This window comes from Copadichromis virginalis, linkage group LG23 (genome assembly GCF_057382275.1).
Source record: "Copadichromis virginalis isolate Kocher_CV1m ecotype Utaka linkage group LG23, C_Virginalis_male_GT1.1, whole genome shotgun sequence".
NCBI lineage: Eukaryota > Metazoa > Chordata > Actinopteri > Cichliformes > Cichlidae > Copadichromis > Copadichromis virginalis.
This window is the reverse complement of record NC_140639.1, coordinates 12,952,034-12,972,681: the sequence shown is the minus strand read 5'-3', so window position 1 is coordinate 12,972,681 and position 20,648 is coordinate 12,952,034. Positions and strand designations below refer to the sequence as shown.

At 49.3% G+C, this 20,648-nt stretch overlaps 1 protein-coding gene and 1 long non-coding RNA gene across 2 annotated transcripts in view; one reads left to right on the top strand and one right to left on the bottom strand.

The window, feature by feature from the left end:
- oca2 (oculocutaneous albinism II) overlaps nucleotides 1–20,648 on the bottom strand; it is a 72,626-nt gene that overhangs the window by 21,252 nt on the left and 30,726 nt on the right. The window contains exons 18-20 of the mRNA XM_085447988.1: nucleotides 6,594–6,721; nucleotides 5,946–6,005; nucleotides 5,099–5,203 (exon numbers count right to left, since the gene is read on the bottom strand). Coding sequence (XP_085304114.1) covers nucleotides 5,099–5,203; nucleotides 5,946–6,005; nucleotides 6,594–6,721 — 293 coding nt within the window. The remainder of the gene's footprint in view (nucleotides 1–5,098; nucleotides 5,204–5,945; nucleotides 6,006–6,593; nucleotides 6,722–20,648) is intronic.
- LOC146680430 (uncharacterized) lies at nucleotides 2,785–3,832 on the top strand. Its single transcript, XR_014918176.1, has 3 exons — nucleotides 2,785–2,917; nucleotides 3,080–3,567; nucleotides 3,647–3,832. It is a non-coding gene; the product is annotated as an uncharacterized LOC146680430 (long non-coding RNA).

Below are 20,648 nucleotides of genomic sequence, written 5' to 3'. Positions count from 1 at the left end.
TCCCCGTCTCTTGCTGCCTGCTAAACTCACCCTCCGGTCGTTGTCCCATTCCCTCTGTGTTAATTGACTCTGGTGCAGAACAGAATTTCATTGATGCGTCGCTAGTCTCCAAGCTCAGCATTGGCACACGACCACTGCCTCATCCTCTCCGCGTGTCCGCCCTGTCTGGTCACCGGTTGCCTGACATAACGCACGTCACCCTACCTGTCACACTCACTCTCTCCGGTAACCACGTTGAGAACGTTTGTTTCTGTGTGTTTAAGGCTCCAGTAACCCCGCTTGTACTAGGTTATCCATGGCTTTCACAACACAACCCACACATCGACTGGAGGAAGGAGCAAGTTATGGGGTGGGGTGTGGGCTGCCACATGACCTGCCTTCGGGCCGCCACGCCATCTGCTCCCTCTCCCCCCCCCGGGAAGCCTTCAAAGTCACCAGAGCTGTCTTCGGTTCCGTCTATCATGACCTCGCAGCAGTTTTTAGTAAGGATGAGGCGGGTTCGCTTCCACCACACCGGCCCTATGACTGTGCCATTGATCTTCTCCCTGGGGCGCCTCTCCCCTCTGGCCGCCTCTACAGCCTCACACAGCCCGAAAGGGAAACCATGGAGAGATACGTCAACGACTCTCTGGCTGCTGGGTTAATTCGCCCGTCATCCTCCCCCGTGGGGGCAGGTTTCTTCTTTGTTGCAAAGAAAGACAAGACGCTCCGGCCATGTATTGATTACCGCGGCCTCAACAAGATCACAGTAAAGAACAAGTACCCTCTTCCCCTCAATTCTGCTTTCGAACTACTCCAGGGGGCCACGGTGTTCAGCAAACTGGACCTGCGAAACGCTTACCACCTGGTGAGGATCCGGGAGGGAGATGAGTGGAAGACCGCTTTCAACACTCATATCGGACACTATGAGTATCTCGTCATGCCCTTTGGCTTAACCAATGCGCCCGCGGTCTTCCAGGCCCTTGTTAACGATGTTCTGAGGGATTTTTATTAATCGATGTGCTTTTGTGTACCTTGATGATATTCTCATTTTCTCTAAGTCCCAGGCGGAGCACGAGAGTCACGTGAGGCAGGTCCTGCAGCGCCTCCTGGAGAACCGGTTGTTCGTGAAAGCGGAGAAATGTGAATTTCACGTTGACACGGTGGCCTTCCTTGGCTATATCATCTCTCAGGGGGATCTCAAACCTGACCCCGAGAAGGTCCGGGCCGTGGTGGACTGGCCTCAACCGCCGAACCGCCAGCAACTCCGACGGTTCCTAGGATTCGCCAACTTCCACCGACGCTTCATAAAGGACTACAGTAAGATCGCCTCACCTCTCACTGCGCTTACCTCTCCCAAAGTTCCTTTTCAGTGGGACCTCTCTGCTCAGGAGGCCTTTTCCCTACTAAAGGAGAAGTTCACTACTGCCCCCATCCTCCGTCAGCCCAACCTCAGGCAACCGTTCGTGGTGGAGGTGGATGCTTCGGACTCTGGAGTGGGAGCAGTTCTGTCTCAACGATTTGAAGGTACGCTCCATCCCTGTGCATTCTTTTCTCGTCGTCTCTCACCCGCAGAACAGAACTACGGCATCGGTGATCGGGAGCTGCTAGCGGTCAAACTGGCCCTGGAGGAGTGGAGGCACTGGCTTGAGGGCGCGGAACACCCGTTCATCGTGTGGACCGACCATAAGAACCTTGAGTACATCCGGTCCGCCAAACGCCTAAATTCACGACAAGCCAGGTGGGCCCTCTTCTTCACAAGATTCAATTTCTCCATCACTTACAGACCAGGGTCGCGCAACGTGAAGCCCGATGCACTCTCCCGTCAGTTTTCCAGTACGGAAGGAGACTCCGATCCAGAACTGATTCTTCCAGCTACCTGTGTTATTGGAGCTGTCACATGGGAGATCGAAGCTCTCGTGCGCGAGGCCCAGGATACTGACCCCGACCCGGGGACGGGCCCCCCTGGTTGGTTGTTTGTCCCTGCTGCTGTCCGACCTCAGGTACTCCACTGGGGCCACACTGCCCGGTTCACCTGTCATCCAGGAGCCCGCCGCACCATCACCTTCCTCCAGCGGTTTTTCTGGTGGCCCACCTTGGACAAGGACGCCAGGGAGTACGTTATGGCGTGCGCCACGTGTGCCCGGAACAAACGTCCCAACCGACCACCCGCCGGGCTTCTTCAACCACTCCCCACGCCAGGACGGCCATGGTCTCACATAGCGCTGGACTTCGTTACGGGGCTCCCACCGTCATCCAGTAACACCACCATCCTCACTATTGTTGACCGTTTTTCTAAGTCGGCTCATTTCATCGCCCTCCCCAAGCTCCCTACAGCCCTGGAGACCGCCCAGCTGCTCACCACCCACGTCTTCCGGCTTCATGGCGTTCCGATGGACATCGTTTCCGACCGGGGACCCCAATTTACCTCTCGGGTTTGGAAGGAGTTCTGCATGCAGATCGGCGCCGCGGTCAGTCTCTCTTCGGGCTTCCACCCTCAGAGCAATGGACAGGCCGAGCGTACCAACCAAGAGCTCGAAGCGGCACTCCGCTGTGTCGTCTCTCTCAACCAGGCCACTTGGAGCGAGCAGCTCCCCTGGATTGAGTACGCCCACAACTGCCTGACCTCTTCAGCCACTGGACTGTTGCCGTTCGAAGCCTCATTGGGCTACCAACCTCCCCTGTTCCCGGCCGTGGAGGGTGAGCACTTGTATCTATGAAGCGCCTTGAGGCGACTTTTGTTGTGATTTGGCGCTATATAAATAAAATTGAATTGAATTGAATTGAGCATGCCGTCCCATCAGTACAACATCATTTCCGCAGGTGCCGCCGGGCCTGGCGGTCCACCCGAGCCGCTCTGCTGCGGACGGCGGAGCGCAATAAAGAGATCGCTGACCGCCACCGGATCCCTGCGCCTGCCTATACAGTTGGGCAACAGGTATGGCTCTCCTCACGCTTTGTTCCCCTTCGTGCAGAGTCGAAGAAACTTTCCCCGGCCTTCATCAGTCCGTTCGAGATTGAGGCCCTGGTCAATCCGGTATCCGTCCGTCTGAAGCTGCCTCGCAATATGCGTATCCATAATGTTTTCCATGTCTCCCAGGTCAAGCCCGTGCTCTCCAGCCCGTTGTGCCCTCCTTCCGGGCCCCCTCCGCCCGCCCGGCTCGTGGATGGGCAGGAAGTGTTTAACATCACCCGCGTTATGGACTTGCGGGGGCGGGGCGTCCAGTACCTGGTGGACTGGGAGGGCTACGGGCCAGAGGAACGTTCCTGGGTGCCCCGGTCGGCGGTTCTGGCTCCTGGTCTGCTCTGCGAGTTTCACCGGCGGCATCCGGGTAAGCCGGGTGGGTCGCCGAGGGGCTCCCGTTGAGGGGGGGGTACTGTCATGACCCTGTGCCTTCTCGGCTGACTCTGTATGGCTACAAGTGTTTTTGTTGTGCTGCATCTCTCTCTCTCCCCTGCACTGCGCTCTACCGGGGCGGAGTCATGACAGCTCCAGCCCCTGGCTCGAACACCTGCAAGCAATCATATCACTCACTTCTTAAGGCGGCTGCTGAGAGTGCTTCCTCGCTGGATTATTGTGTAACACTCGTCAGTGTCATCACTTATCTGAGCCTTTTTCTGAGTTTCTGTCGTGCCACTACTTACCTGCCTTTCCTCTCTGTGCCAGGATTCTCGCCAGCCTGAGGACCGCCGTTGGTGAGCTAAAGCCGGAGTCCGAGCTACCTGAGCTTCAGTGGATTTTGTACATAGCCCTCTTCTTCCCGTGCCTGTGCTTCCCGGAGACCCTCTTCCTGTGCCCCCTCACCTGTATATATTCGCACCTGGTGTCTGTGTGTGTGTAAATAAAACGTGAACTTTAGTGACGGTCTGACTCCGAGTCCCTCCTGAGCCTGACAATGAGAGTGTACAAAAGTATGAGAAAACAAACCTACGCCTGAGTTGAGTTAAGGCCTCCATATACCTCTAGTATTTCCTGATAGGATCTTATTTGCTGGTCTTATTCATTATTGTTCATATTTTGAAATATGTACCAGTTTTGACAGCTGCTTTATATCAATCTACATGTCTGCCCCTTGTTAGGGAAGCAAACTTTAAATGTATTTTTGCAGGAATGGGTAAAATAGTTTAAAAAAAAATGCATTTGAAATGATTATGAACAAACAGTTGGATGTTTTTAAGGAGAATATTTGTTTGTCCTCTTCCGATGTACCTCTTGTTTCGATGCTCTCACTGCAAGATCGGTAATTTTTATATAGATACAGACATGAGTGAAGTATCAATAGTTTCCTGTAACTCTGGCACAGAAAGCAAATAAGTGTAAATGCAGAACTGTTGCTTTGAAAATGCTTCTAAATTGATTCATTCATAAATTTCCTAATCTCAATCACTGCGGACTGAAGGGGGAAAACAAATCTTTCCTCAGCCTCACTCTATTGTGCCAATCAGGACATCTTTCTTCTTATCAGCGGTGCACGGAATTGAAAAGTGACGCGCTTTGAAGTGCTCTTCTTTTCAGGTAGAGCAATTCTTGCATGGACCTGAAACTATGGGCGAAAAAAAAAAAAAAACAATCAGAGAAAAGGACATTTTCAAAAAACCCCATGGACACACTGACTAGTCAAAAAATGTGATGGTTTAATTCTCACAGGCAGCATCTCATTCTGTCAGTGGGATAACGTCTTTCTCCTTTCTCAGTGTCATTTTAATTGAGCACAGAGGCACTCCTCTGAAACATTGATCTCTGCTGAATCTATTAATTTGGGGGGGAAAGACAGCTGACAATAGACGTGGTGAGGCAGTAGCTGTTCAGACAGTTTTTACAGAAATAAACCTCCAATTATGAAATGATTAACACATGTTGAGCCTGTTTTTTTCCTCCCACATCTGATTAATACATAATACAGCCCTAATCCCTGGTTGCATCTCTGCCTGTTATGTATTTTTTAATAAGAACCCCCCTCCCCGAATGATACACACCTTTTAACTTCTGTATCAGCATTTAATTGCTGTAGCTACACATTATAAATCGTCTCTCTTCCATGTCACAGAATCTGCATGTGACTTGTTTGTGTAAGAGTGTGATATGCTGCAGCTGTGATATCAGGCTCAGGGCTCTTACCATGGTGGCAGTGAAGGGAATGTTGTCAATGAGAGAAGAAGCCAGAGCCGAGACCCACATCACCAAGATAATGGCTATAGCCAAGCGCTGGTCTTCTGGCACCGCCTGACAGGGGAGATAAGAGTGACAGATAACTGCTACTTTTATTGCCGCTCACACGCACACACCCTCTCTCCGCCTTCGCTGATTTAAATCAAACACAACAATTATGTTCAATCTCTGACACCGAACCCCTCCTCGGGGAGCAGAAGCTGAGAGGATGAAGCTGTTTGAATGTGTGACACAACCACAGGTGGTGGCTTTGAGTGTTATCTGTGCTGTAGGCGCACAGCGAGGCTGGTTCACCGCATGCGGTGTGATTTGAACCCTCTTCATGGCGACAGTAAGGAAAACAGAGTCTCCTCCTTTATTTCAGCTGTCCTGCAGCCCTACGAAGAGAGAAAGGCCATGCAGCTCTCACAGCATGTTGTCCATGGTTCTGGGACACCGAGTGGGTCACAAACCACAAATAGCACACTACCTGTCATGTGTCATTATTAGGCTCGCAGGGGCCCGCAGTCTAAACACAAGCTGACGTAGCTATTACTGGTGCAATTCTCTGCTAAGAGACACCTCGCTTGCATGACGCACAGAGGCAAGAATATGGGTGAAAATTACTTCAGACCCCTTCAGCTGCCTGCAGGAGTCAGATGCAAAGAAAATAATTGAATTCCGAGCCAGGCAGAACAAAAGGATCGATATGCATGGAATGCAATATCGCATCACCTGTGCCCAATTATCAGCGATGCCAGTCGCACAGAGACCTGAGAGATGACTGTAAAGGTTCAGAATCAAAGGGGAAACTTACTTTTATAAGCAGTGCTGTCTGTTCTCCGATATAGTCAATAAGCTGCAGCTGGGCTAAAGCCTGAAAAGGGAAGAGGAGAAGATTAATAAGGGAAAAAAAAATCAGAAGAGAATCACTTAAAGGTGAGATTAAACCGAAAGAAGAAAAGCAATTTGGTTTCAATTTAGTGGCTATTAAATAGACAGAGACAGATGTATCCTTGTTATCATTCCTGAGATTGAATATTATTCATGTGCTGGTGAGCACTGCTTCACTGACTCTACACTGTGTTGTAGTTTTGCCCACAAAGAGAGAAACAACAAAGCCCTCACTGTGCTGACAGGACACTTTTCTTTGCATCCTTTCATTGAAGCTCATGGGTGAAAATACAGATAATTACTTTGCACATTGCGAGCTGACTGCCAGCTGCACTGTCAATTGAATCTATGCATTGATTCTGTTTTTCCTTAGTGTCCTGTGAAGCTGCTCGTCAGAGCAGACCCCAGCTAAACCTACATTTATCTTTGATCTGGATGCTCTAATTAAAAGTTGTTGTTTGGCATCAGTTCTTAGTTTTCAATGTTCAATTTGTGGTCCAAAATTTCCTTGGAAAAAAATAGAAACAAGCTTTCCGTTAAATGCCAGAAGCTTGGCCTGTATGTTAAATACCTCCATCAAAACGAAGAGGCCGGCAAAAAACAGCAGCGTGGCCCACTCCACTCGGTGCAAGATGATCTCAAAATCCTGAATGTCTGCCAGAACCAAAAGCCAGAGCGCACCCAAGATAGCGATCCAACCTGAGAGAGAACAAGAAACACCATCTGACATCTCCCTTTACAGCAGGAAAACATGTTCATATACATAAAAACTCTGAGCACTGACTAGCAGATTTTCACAGATTTATATTAGCAGATTGCTCACACAGTAAAAAACAAAACCTTTATCACATGTTACACATGCAACCACTGTTTTTAAATATCTATCCATCTAGATAGATAGATAGATAGATAGATAGATAGATAGATAGATAGATAGATAGATAGATAGATAGATGCCATTAATGATTAAAAAAAAGAAACTAGCTGGTCTTCGACTTTCTCTCAAATGGATGAATTTTTATGAAGTTTGATGGATTTGTTTTTAAGGTCCCACCACAGGATTTCAGTCAGGCTGAGGTCTGGACTTTAACTAGACCAGCACCTTGATTCGTTTCTTTTTCAGTCATTCTGTAGAATTTTTGCTGCAGTGCTTGGGATCATTTTCCTGTTTCATGAATCGGTTTAGGCAAGTTTTAGCTGTCAGAAAAATGGCCTCATATTTGATATGAGTTTAGTACACTTTGGTATACAGAGTACTTCTTGGTCAGCGTTTGTAGTGTTTGTGTTTGTCCTGATATCATGTGTTTGGTTTACTTCAAACATGTTGCTGTGCACTATGGACAAAGATCTACACTTGGGCTTCATCTGAAATTGTTCCAGAAGTCGTGTTGTTTGTTTAGATGTAGCTTTGAGAGCCTAAGCCTTGCTGCCATGTTTGTCTTAGAGAGAAGAGGCCTTCTCCTGTCAACTCTTCCAACCAAGCCATACGTGTTCAGTCTTCTTCTAATTGTTCTGTCGTGGACTTTACCATTTTAAATGGCAACCAGGGCCTGTAGACTCTGCAATTAAACTCTTGGGTTTTTTCCAGTTACTCTGAGCACTGGACAATCTGAGCTTTTTGGTGAATTTATTGGGATGTCCAATTTTTTGGAAAACTGGCAGCTGTCCTGGATAGAATGAGCCTTATAACTGTTCACTGATTGGTGGACAGCAACAGTTGCTTGGCATGGTGTTAACACACACCTGAATGACCCAGACCAGCAAACCACCACAACGTCTGCTTTTATGGAGGTGCTCACGCTTACTGATGATCAATCAGCTGCATTTGATTAGCAGCACAAGGCTGCTACTTGCCCTCTTAATTCCTATGGAAAAAGTAAGGATGCACTTGGTTTTTCAGCACGTTGCAGAGTCCTGTGAAAACTACATCCACAGTAAGGAGACACTAGATCAGGGGTCCTCAATCCCAGTCCACGAGGGCCGGTGTCCCTGCAGGTTTTAGATCACACCTAAATCACATGATTAGTTCATTACCAGGCCTCTGGAGAACTTCAAGACATGTTGAGAAGTTAATTTATCCATTTAAATCAGCTGTGATGGATCAAGGACACATCTAAAACCTGCAGGGACACCGGCCCTCGTGAACTGGGATTGGGGACCCCTGCACTAGATGAACAAAACTGTCTGAGAATATTGAGAATATTTGGGTTTTGGCACATGTACTCAGTAGGATCTAATAAACAGATCATCGCAATGAAGTGCTACCCGCTGGAAACAAAGACCAAAGTATTTGGTTCGTCTGTGTGGGACTGATGAAGTGTTCATTATCACAAAAATGTCATTTCATGACATTGCATTCAGGTGGATGGGAGTTGGCACCAGCCTGCTGATATTTACAATCAGTGTTTCTGAATGAGGGAAGGGGGTGCATCCACTTGGAGAAAATTTGATTAAACAGGTGAGCACCAGTAATTGCCTTGGGTGAGGCCTTAGGGGAAATAATTTCACAACTAAAGGGAATTAGTGAAGAAGGAAGTGCCATGGAAGGACACAAAAGAGAAAGCAACAGAGGGTGGTTTATGTTCAGAGAGGCTGATAAGAAGATGGAAAAACAAACAATATTGCAGTTTAACAGCATGTTTACATGTTAACAACCTGCTAAATTTCTGTTTTTATCACCAATTTTAGTTCTCCAAAATGCCTTTACTCTGAAGGCAATAATAAAAATGAAAAAATCATCATAAAGTTAAAAATAGAAAGTGATTCTGAACAGCTGGGCAATGCGAAATGAGGTGCAGAGAGAAACATAAAAAGTTACATATCAATATTCAGTTTTGGGATTCGTAGCTTCTGTTTTGCTCAGACTGCACCCACCTTACATGTATAATCCATACACTGCCTAATTTATTTATTACATTCATATAGCCTTAACCAGAGCCTTTAATTCATACTTCAGTGGGGAAACAAAGAGACCCTGCAGAGGCAGGATGACCAAAGTTCATTAGGCAAATAGCATGAGTCCAAACGGGGTAAACACAACAGGAGGAACAATGAGTAAAGTGTACACAGGGCACTTTGGGAGATAACGATTTAACAGACTGAAAAAACACTAAGGAGAGGAGCATAACAACACACAGGAGACACTAATGAGAGCAGGAAAATGAACACAGGAGGGAAGTACAAACACAGTGAGAAAGACTGAAGGAACAAAGACAAAAAATAGGAATTTAAAATTAGCCAGAAGGGCAGAAAAACAAGTCCCGTATGTGAGTGACTGCTGTCTGGGGTTGTTTTACGCTACGCCTTTAAGCACTTCTTTTACCAAAATACTCAGGTACTGATGAATGCATTGGGGGGCTATTTGGGGTTCAATATTTTGCCCAAGGCCTTTTTGTCATGCAAACTGGAAATCAAAGCACTGATGATTGAATTGGTAGATAACCTGCTCTATGTCCCAGGCCACAGGCTCCCCCTGAGGTTCTGGCCTCTTCAGGAGTATCCTGAACTACCATCAGGCAGAGTTATGCGAGTCTGTAACAACATTACCCTGGCCGTGCATGTCAAAATCACATGAATGCCACGATCCACAGGGATGCTGGGCACTCATCAAGTGTTTCAGTGTTGCAGCTCATCAGTGTAGTTTCATTTGACACATTTTAACGCTCAGTTAATGAAAGTCAACTTCCGCCATAAACTTTAAACTAGCTCTGGTTCAGCTAACGGAAAATAATTACAACTCCACTTCATGAATTTCTATTTCTCATCACTGTAAAGACACCTTTGATTTCCTCTGTGCTGATTTTTACCTGATCTGTCTTCTGTACGGGAATAAGCCGCAGACACGCCTAAAGAGCTCTCCAATTAAGAAGAGCTTTAAGGTGAGTCTGAGCAGCTGACAGCTGCTGGGAGCACAGCGTCTGAGACAAGAAATATGCTGTAAAAACGTTTCATCACTGCTGTCTTTAAGGCATAGACCAAAGAAAGTGAACACAAGGCATCCTTTAAATGTTAGAATTTAACCAACATAAACAGTTTCAGTCAAATAAAAAAAACTAGAAATTCTCATGAAATTATTCACAAATTACAGATGTAACCCACAACACTGCAGACACATTAGAGGGATCAAACGAGCAGCCAATAATCAGACTGAAATGAAATCTTAGCGTGTAAAGTTAATGAAGCTTTAGTGAGGCTCAATTTTTAAAAGCCATGTAAATGAACAGCCTGGGACTGCTGCAGTAGTCGAATCTGACTCTCACCTGCGTGTAATGAGAGCTGTGTTTGGACCTGCTCCTGTCCCTCCACGGGGACAGAGAACATGCAGCTGTGGGGTCATTCCCATTTAACAAATGTCGCGGCGCAGCGACCTGAGCAGCACCTGTAATTAACCGAGCGTGTTTGGTGGCTGAGTGGCCTCAGCGGCGAGGCGGGGGGATGACAGCAAGTGTATGATGACGGCCATCTTCATTTAGGGACAGTGTTAGCATTATTAAGATGCTGTTAAGATCAAGGAAGTGGGACAGAGGATGAGGGAACGTGGTGGGAAAATAGAAGAGAGAAAGAGAGGATGGGGACAAAACACATAACAGCAGTTAAAAATAAAAAGATACACACAGATATACAAAACACTGGGAGTAAAAAGATGTGATGGCAGATGATATGCTCAGTGCATCATGGGAAGCGCTCCAGCAGCCTAAGCCTATAGCAGCATGAGTAAAAGATGGCGCCGGTGAGGTCGGCTGCCGTCACGACTGCTCCGACCACTTTTTCTTTGTCTTTGTTTTTTAAGTTAGTTTTCAGCGTTTCTAAATCGGCAAAATCATCACCATTGGGTACATTAGGTATGACAGTGACACTCTTGTTTCTATTGGTATACAATGTACTCACAATTCGAAGTTTTTAACTCCGGATCCGAGCTGGCCGAGTGAGATCTCGAGGGAGAACAAAGGGAAGCCGCCGCGGCCTAGAGGGAAGCGAGCCGGCGTCAGGAACAGGCTGAGAGCTCGTGCACACCGCACACCTCTGCCTAGCATCCTGCTCGCCAACGTCCAGTCACTGGAGAACAAGCTTGACGACCTCAGGGCCAGGATAAAGTTCCAGAGAGACATTCGGGACTGCAATCTCCTCTGCTTCACCGAGACATGGCTGAACCCAGCGGTGCCGGACCACGCCATCCAGCCGGCCGAGTTCTTCTCGGTTCACCGCATGGACAGGACACGGGACTCGGGGAAGTCAAGGGGAGGCGGCGTGTGTTTAATGGTGAACAACAACTGGTGCAACAGTGCGAACGTTGTTCCTCTCACACGCTCCTGCACACCAAATCTGGAACTACTGTCCATCATGTGTCGTCCTTTTTATCTACCTCGGGAATTTACATCGGCCATTGTAAGTGCCGTTTATATTCCACCACAAGCGGACACGGTCACCGCCTTATGCGAGCTGCATGAGGCACTCACACAGCACCAGACACAACACCGGGACGCTGCGCTTATTGTGACGGGGGACTTTAATAGCGCCAACCTCAAACGCCTCAGCGCCGAACTTTTATCAACACATCACCTGCCCCACCAGGAGTGAAAGGACACTGGACCACTGCTACACTACGGTCAAGGACGGCTACAAGGCACAATCCCGCCCTCCGTTTGGCAAATCTGATCACGCCGCCATCTTCCTCATGCCAAAATACAAACAAAGGCTGAAACAGGAAGTTCCGGTTCAGAGGAAGGTCGCGCGCTGGACGGATCAATCGGTGGCCGCGTTACAGGACGCACTCGATGACGCAGACTGGGGCATGTTCAGAAACAGCTCCGACGATGACGTCAACGTGTTTACGGAAGCGGTTGTGGGATTCATCGGGAAACTAGCGGATGATACCGTGGAGACAAAGACTATCACAACGTTTCCCAACCAGAAGCCGTGGGTGGATAAAACCATCCGCAACGCTCTGAGATCCCGCACCGCTGCCTACAACACGGGACTCACAACGGGGGACATGGACCCGTACAAAGCCGCGTCATATAACGTGCGGAGGGCGGTAAAAGAGGCGAAGCAGCGCTACGGGAGGAAACTAGAGTCACAACTCCAACAGAGTGACTCTAGGAGCCTGTGGCGGGGACTAAGGACAATAACGGACTATAAAGCACCAACAACCGGTATGACGAACGCGGCCGTGACTCTGGCAGACGAGCTGAACACTTTCTATGCTCGCTTCGAGGCTGCAGCTAAGGTCTCCAACAATGCTAGTGTTAGCGGCGGTAACGGCTGCAGACAGGAAGATACTGCCAGCACCGGAAACGTGCTTGTCATCTCCGAGCATGAAGTAAGGAGAGCCTTCAAAAGAGTGAACACCAGGAAAGCAGCAGGACCAGACGGCATCCCAGGTCGTATCCTAAGAGACTGCGCATACCAGCTAGCTCCTGTGTTCACTGAGATATTCAACATCTCTTTATCTCAGTCGGTGATCCCCACATGCTTCAAAGAGTCCATCATTGTTCCTGTCCCGAAGAAACCCCACCCTGCTTCTCTCAATGACTATCGCCCTGTAGCCCTCACCTCAGTAGTGATGAAGTGCTTTGAACGCCTGGTCAGAGACTTCATCATTTCTTCACTACCAGACACACTGGACCCACTACAGTTCGCTCTCTCATCTCCTCCACACATCACTCACTCACTTGGACACTAGAAGGGGGAATTATGTTAAAATGCTCTTCATAGACTACAGCTCTGCATTTAACACCATAATTCCCTCCACACTCACCACCAAGCTGGAGCATCTGTCATGGTCGGACGGTCCTTCCCGGAGCGACCTGTCTGTGTGTGTATGTGTGTGCTTCTCTCTCTCTCCTCCTCCACCCAGTGGCTGACACACCTGCACCTAATTTGCCATCCAGCTGTCACTGATCATCCTTGTTGTGGACTGAGGTACTTAACTATGTGTCCGGATGGCAGTCGACACTGGATTGTACTGGAGGCTCGGTAGTAAAGAGTGTTTTCTTACTTTTAACATAGCCTTAGCCGGCTACCCTTCTCACCTGTAGCTGTCGTCACTTGTTTATAGGAGGAAGTGATACGGAGCAGAAGGTTGGAGAGAAGGAGTCCGCTGGATTAAGCCCTCGGAGGAGAAACACACTCAGATAATCACTTGGGAGACTCACCTGCACACCACTGGGAATTTGGAGATGATCACCGTTGGATTTTTGTACTTCGCTTTGTGACTGTTTTTGAGCACTGTAAATAAACGCACTGTTTGCTTTGCATCCAGAGCTCCGCGACTGAGTCTGTATTTCCCCCATTACCCGTGACAGAACAATCCAGCCAGCTATGGACTCAGCGGACTCAACCCCCGTCCAGCGCGAGCTCGCGCTTCAAGCTGAACGGTTGGAGCGGCATGAACAGATGCTGCAGCATGTGGCCAGGGAGCAGTCCGCGCTACTACAGGTGGTATCTGAACTGAAAGGTATGTTGCTTGCTACACCTAGGGCACCCATTCAACCACCAGAGCCCAGTACACCACCACAACCACCAGTGGAGCTTCTAAATATAGCGGCGGCCTGTCCCCTTCCCCCATCTCCGCCTCCGCCTCAGCGAGAACACACGTTCCCTATACCTGAAAAATTCAGTGGAGAGTTGGACAAGAGCCGGGGGTTTTTGGCTCAATGCTCTCTGATTTTTAGGCAGCAGACTCGAGCTTATGCCTCTGATATCGCCAAGATCACCCTCATGGTGGAGCTCATGACCGGACGAGCGCTACTCTGGGCTCAAGCGGTCCTGAGCGCCCAATCCTCCATCTCATATAGTGATTTTTTGAGCAAATTTCGGTGTGTGTTTGACAAAGGCTCTAACCCTGACAGTGCTGCTCATCGCATGTTTACTTTAAAGCAGGGCCGGCGAAGCGTGGCAGACTTCTCCGTGGACTTTTGGATCCTGGCCGAGGAGACGGGTTGGGAGGAAAAGGCGCTCCGAGGAGCATTCCTAAACAGCTTAAACGAGAATGTCAAACGTGAGTTGGCCACTAAAGAGCTTCCTAAATCGTTAAGTGCCCTGGTTAACATGTGTATCAGTCTAGACGACCATATGCGGGAGTTTGGCAGGCGGACTGGAGATGGGCGACGGTCAGTAGGGGTCGTAGGAGTTTCGACTGGACTCCCCTCTCTCGAGTGGAGAGAGGAGGGAACGGACTCACCTGCTGACGAGGAGCAACCCATGCAGCTCGGACGGACTAAATTCACCCGGAGCAGAAGACAACTGGTGGGTGAGTGTTTTGTGTGCGGGAAGAAGGGGCATTTCGCGGACTCCTGTCCCTCACGGCTAAAAGACTCAGCCCGTCAGTAAAGGTGGGGATACTGACGGGTGCGCCGGTGAATACATTCCTCCACCTCAGCTGCCCTGCTAAATTATGGTTTCTTTCCCGCACCCATTCTTGTGATGCACTAATAGACTCAGGAGCTGAACAAAGTTTTTTGGATGAGGCTTTGGCCCACAAGATGGGTTTGCCTGTTGTTCCTCTCCCGGAAACACTCCAGGTGTCAACGCTTAATGGCAGGCCTTTAGCCGCTGTCACTCACCGCACTCAAGAAATCACACTCACTCTCTCCGGCAACCACACTGAACAGATGTTCCTGTTTCTCTTCAAGGCACCTGACACACCCTTAGTTTTGGGATTCCCCTGGCTCCAGCGACACAATCCACAGATTGATTGGGCCAAGGGATGTATCGTAGGGTGGAGCACCCGTTGCCATGAGCAGTGTTTACGCTCTGCTGTGCCGGGTTGCATGTCAGACGATCTTGCGGGGCCGCCCTCTCGCCTCGACTTGTCAACCGTGCCAGCCGAATATCATGATCTAGGTCGAGTCTTTAGCAAAGACGGGGCCCAATCGCTGCCCCCCCCATCGTCCGTACGACTGCGGGATTGATTTGCTCTCAGGCGCCCCCTTGCCCACTAGCCGACTCTACAGTATCTCGAAACCTGAGCGCGAGTCTATGGAGCGCTACATCACAGACTCCCTGGCAGCAGGCATCATCCGTCCCTCCACCTCTCCCTTGGGTGCAGGCTTCTTTTTTGTTAAAAAGAAAGATGCGTCCCTACGCCCCTGCATTGACTATCGGGGACTGAACAAGATCACTATCAAAAACAAATATCCTCTACCTCTGCTCACCTCAGCTTTTGAACTCCTTCAAGGAGCCACCCATTTCACCAAACTTGATCTCCGCAATGCTTATCACCTGGTCCGCATCCGCGAGGGGGACGAGTGGAAGACGGCCTTCAACACCCATCTGGGCCACTTCGAGTACCTGGTAATGCCGTTCGGACTCACTAACGCCCCAGCCATTTTCCAAGCCCTGGTAAATGACGTCCTACGAGATTTTTTAAACCACTTCGTGTTCGTTTACCTTGATGACATTCTGATTTTCTCCAGGTCCAGAGCTGAGCATGTTAAGCATGTGAGACTGGTGTTGCACCGCCTGCTGGAGAATCGGCTGTTTTGTAAAGCGGAGAAATGTGAGTTTCATGCCTCAACTGTCTCTTTTCTGGGTTTCATCATTGAACAGGGCCGGTTGCGAGCAGACCCGGCTAAGGTCAAAGCTGTGTTGGAGTGGCCTGTGCCCGGCACTCGGAAGAAGTTGCAAAGTTTTCTGGGATTCAGCAACTTCTACAGACGCTTCATCCGGGACTTCGGTAAGGTGGCATTGCCTCTTACCCAACTCACGTCGCCCAAACAGCCGTACCAGTGGTCTCCAGCGGCTCAGCAAGCATTCGACCGTCTCAAGAGCTTGTTTGCCTCGGCCCCCATCCTGGCCCAGGCTGACCTCGCCCTGCCGTTCGTGGTGGAGGTGGACGCTTCTGATTCTGGAGTTGGGGCGGTTCTCTCTCAGCGCAAGGCAGGTAAATTACACCCCTGTGCCTTTTTCTCCCGTCGGCTCACTCAGGCTGAAAGGAATTATGACGTGGGCGACGGGGAGCTTCTTGCCATCAAGTTGGCGCTGGAGGAGTGGCGGCACTGGTTGGAGGGGAGCGAACATCCTGTTATCGTGTGGACGGACCACAAGAACCTCGCCTACCTCCAAGCGGCTAAGCGCCTGAATGCCCGACAGGCCAGGTGGGCACTGTTTTTTGCACGGTTTAACCTAACCATCACCTACAGGCCCGGGTCCCGGAATACGAAGCCAGACGCCTTGTCGCGCCAGTTCGCGCCAGACACGGACCCTGAGGAGAAGGAGAAACCCATTCTGCCAGCCTCATGCATCGTGGGGACCCTCACCTGGGAGATAGAAAGGGTGGTCCAAGATGCTCAGCGACAAGAACCCGACCCCGGCACCGGTCCAGCAGGTAGATTGTACGTTCCCTCAGCGGTCAGGGGTAAGGTCATCCACTGGGCACACACCGCACGGTTTACCTGCCATCCGGGCAGGAACCGAACTGTCACCTTCTTACAAAGGCTGTTTTGGTGGCCCTCTCTCTCTCAGGACGTCCGGGAGTATGTGGCCGCATGTCCTGTGTGCGCCCGAAATAAGACGTCCAACTCCCCTCCACCGGGACTCCTCAGACCACTGCCTGTCCCCAGCCGGCCGTGGTCGCACGTCGCTCTGGACTTCATCACTGGCCTCCCTCCGTCCTCTGGTAAAACTGTTATACTCACCATCGTTGACCGTTTTTCTAAGGCTGCCCATTTTGTTGCCCTTACCAAACTTCCCACCGCTCTAGAGACTGCCCAGCTCTTGACCCAACATGTTTTCCGCCTTCACGGCATTCCTCTGGACATTGTTTCTGACCGTGGGCCCCAGTTCACCTCGCGGGTATGGAAGATGTTTTGTACCGAGCTGGGGGTCCAGGTCAGCCTGTCCTCTGGGTTCCACCCGCAGACTAATGGGCAGACTGAGCGAGCGAACCAGGAGCTGGAGGCCATGCTGCGCTGCGTCGTTTCCTCCAACCAGTCGTCATGGAGTGAGCAGTTGGCGTGGGCCGAATACGCCCATAACTCTAGCACGTCGGCCGCTACGGGTGTCTCTCCCTTCGAGGCGTCCCTGGGGTATCAACCCCCGCTCCTCTGCATCACGGAGGGAGAGGTGGCCGTGCCTTCCGTGCAACATCACATGAGGCGCTGTCGACGGATCTGGCGGGCAACTCGAGCGGCACTGCTGCGTACGAGCGCTCAAAACAAGAGACTGGCTGACCGCCGCCGCGTCCCTACACCGGCCTATCGGGTGGGCCAGCAGATGTGGCTTTCCTCTAAGAACATCACTCTGCGGACTGAGTCCAAGAAGCTGGCTCCCCGGTTCCTTGGACCCTTTTCTGTGCAAGCCATCCTGAATCCAGTGACTGTCCGACTGGCCCTCCCGCGCAACATGAAGGTACACGACGTGTTTCATGTTTCTCAAATTAGGCCGGTCCGGACCAGCCCGTTGTGCCCGCCTCCCGGGCCCCCGCCACCCGCCCTGGATATCGCTGGCGCTCCGGCGTATTCCATTACTCGCATAATGGATGCCAGGCGCCGCGGTAGGGGCTTCCAGTTTTTGGTGGATTGGGCGGGGTACGGTCTGGAAGAGCGTTCCTGGGTGCCGCGGTCTGCGGTTCTCGACCACGCTATGGTGAGAGAGTTCCGCCGTCGGCACCCTGACAAGTTTCGTGGGTCGCCCGGGGGCTCCCGTTAGAGGGGGGGTACTGTCATGGTCGGACGGTCCTTCCCGGAGCGACCTGTCTGTGTGTGTATGTGTGTGCTTCTCTCTCTCTCCTCCTCCACCCAGTGGCTGACACACCTGCACCTAATTTGCCATCCAGCTGTCACTGATCATCCTCGTTGTGGACTGAGGTACTTAACTATGTGTCCGGATGGCAGTCGACGCTGGATTGTACTGGAGGCTCGGTAGTAAAGAGTGTTTTCTTACTTTTAACATAGCCTTAGCCGGCTACCCTTCTCACCTGTAGCTGTCGTCACTTGTTTATAGGAGGAAGTGATACGGAGCAGAAGGTTGGAGAGAAGGAGTCCGCTGGATTAAGCCCTCGGAGGAGAAACACACTCAGATAATCACTTGGGAGACTCACCTGCACACCACTGGGAATTTGGAGATGATCACCGTTGGATTTTTGTACTTCGCTTTGTGACTGTTTTTGAGCACTGTAAATAAACGCACTGTTTGCTTCGCATCCAGAGCTCCGCGACTGAGTCTGTATTTCACCCATTACCCGTGACAGCATCTGGGACTCAGCTCATCTATGTGTCAGTGGATCTCCAACTTCCTAACTGGCAGACCACAGGCAGTAAGGATGGGCGGACATGTCTCAGCCTCCACCACTCTCAGCACTGGAGCCCCCCAGGGGTGTGTTCCGAGCCCCCTGCTGTACTCTTTGTACACATATGACTGTGTGGCCACTACCAGCTCCACCACCATCATCAAGTTTGCTGACGACACCGTCGTGGTGGGCCTGATCTCTGATAACAACGAGACGGCCTACCTGAAGGAGATTAGGAATCTGGAGAACTGGTGCCAGAGGAACAACCTCCTTCTAAACGTCAGTAAGACAAAGGAGCTGATAGTGGACTTCAGCACTAAGCAGGAGAGGAACTACCAGACCCCCGTCATCAACGAGTGCCCAGTGGAGAGAGTGGACAGCTTCAAATACCTCGGAGTTCACATCATGCAGGACCTGTCATGGTCCTGTCACATCAACACCGTGGTGAAAAAGGCCCGTCAGCGTCTCTACCACCTCAGACGCTTGAGAGACTTCCAACTGCCCTCCAAGGTGCTCAGGAACTTTTACTCGTGCACCATAGAGAGCATCCTGGCGGGAAACATCTTAACCTGGTTCGGGAACAGCACCATGCAGGACAGACGAGCTCTACAGAGGGTTGTGCGGTCAGCTGAGCGCACCATCCGCTCCGAGCTCCCTGACCTGCACTCAATCTACAGCAGGCGGTGCTGGACCAAGGCCAGGAAGATCGTGAAGGACCTCAGCCATCCCAACAACAGACTGTTCTCTCTGCTGAGGTCAGGAAAGCGATTCCGCTCCCTGAAGACCAACACAGAGAGACTGAGGAGGAGCTTCTTCCCGCAGGCGATACGGTCTCTCAATCACACCACCACACAGTACTGACCCACACATACAGTTCTTACACACATTCTGGACATTGTTTTTGCACAACACTGGTCACTATATTCTTAATTTCCGGTTAATACTTGTACAGCTGCTGTTATTGTGTATATATTTATTTATATTTATATTTCTTCATGCATTCTTATATAGTTCTATATTGTGTATTGTGTATTTTGTTGTACAGTTATTTTATTTTCAACTTTAATTTATATATTTTATCTTATTCTTTCCCAGTTAAATTTACCCTTCATTCTAATTTGTGTTGTACAGTTATTTCATTTTTAACCTTAATTTATATTTTATTCCTTCCTAGTTAAATTTACCCTTTTTAATTTTTCATATTTATTTCCTATCTTATTCATAGCCTTTTCCTTTTTTGTTTTCTTTAGGTCACGAGCAGTTGTCCAAGCATTTCACTACATATCGTACTGTGTATGACTGTGTACGTGACAAATAAAATTTGAATTTGATTTGATTTGATTTGAGTAAGGGATGTTTCCACAGCAGTGGTACCTGATAGCTGAAGGCTCTGCCTCCCATTCGCAAACTCTAGAAGCACAAATAAACCTGCAGTCTACGAGAAATGCTCTGTTAGAATTTCCCAGAGGAACCCACCCGAGGGATTAATAAAGTTCTATCTTATCTTATATGGGATCTTTAAAATATGACAGAAACTGATTATCCAGGAGAAAGGTTTTAAATTCAATTCTGGACTTAACAGGATGCCAGTGAAGAGAAGCCAGTATGGGGGAAATGCGGTCGCTCTTTCTACTCTCTGTTCAGGAGCTTTTAGTTACTCTGAGATGGGGTGTTTCTGATTTTGGCAATATTGCACGATTTTAAATGTATTTTTGATAGGAAGCATTTTTCATGTCTGTGGCTCTTCGGGGAGAACCCGGACATCCAAGTAAATTGGGTCTTTCAAAGAAGTGGTAGTAAAGGTGGTAATCCATGCCAAGCAGCACGAATCAGAATATTAGAGATGACTATTTCGCAAACTGCTGTGAGATTGTGTTGAACTTGATAACCTGTTGGTGATAATCTCATGTTAACTCTACATGCTGCAGCAGATATTGGATACTGAGGAGCAAAGTCATGGTTTTCCTGTTATTCTCTTCCATTGTGTGCTGTACTCTCCTCTTTCAGTCTTTATCTGTCTTTGGGTTACTTTATGTTTTACGTCATCGGTTTGTTTTCTCGTGTGACTTCAAAATCAATGCCCAGCTCACATTAACTTTAATCTGTGATTGTATGCTTTCAGATTTGCATCACTGAAGTGTGGTTTTAAGCTATATTTTACACAGCATCCTAACGTTTTATTATTTTGTCTTTTCCTTTGATCTCGTCGGATTATTTGTTTGCCTTTCATGTGCTTTCTTTACTTGTTTCCTGGTTTCTGTTTTTACCTTTTGTAGCTGTTTTCTTGGACTTTGGTTTATCATTTTATTTTATTCTAAATTCTGGACCACGTCTGTACCTTTGTGCAATCTCCTAACACAAACAGCTGTAAGTGGTTAAAATTTCTTCTGGAAACCT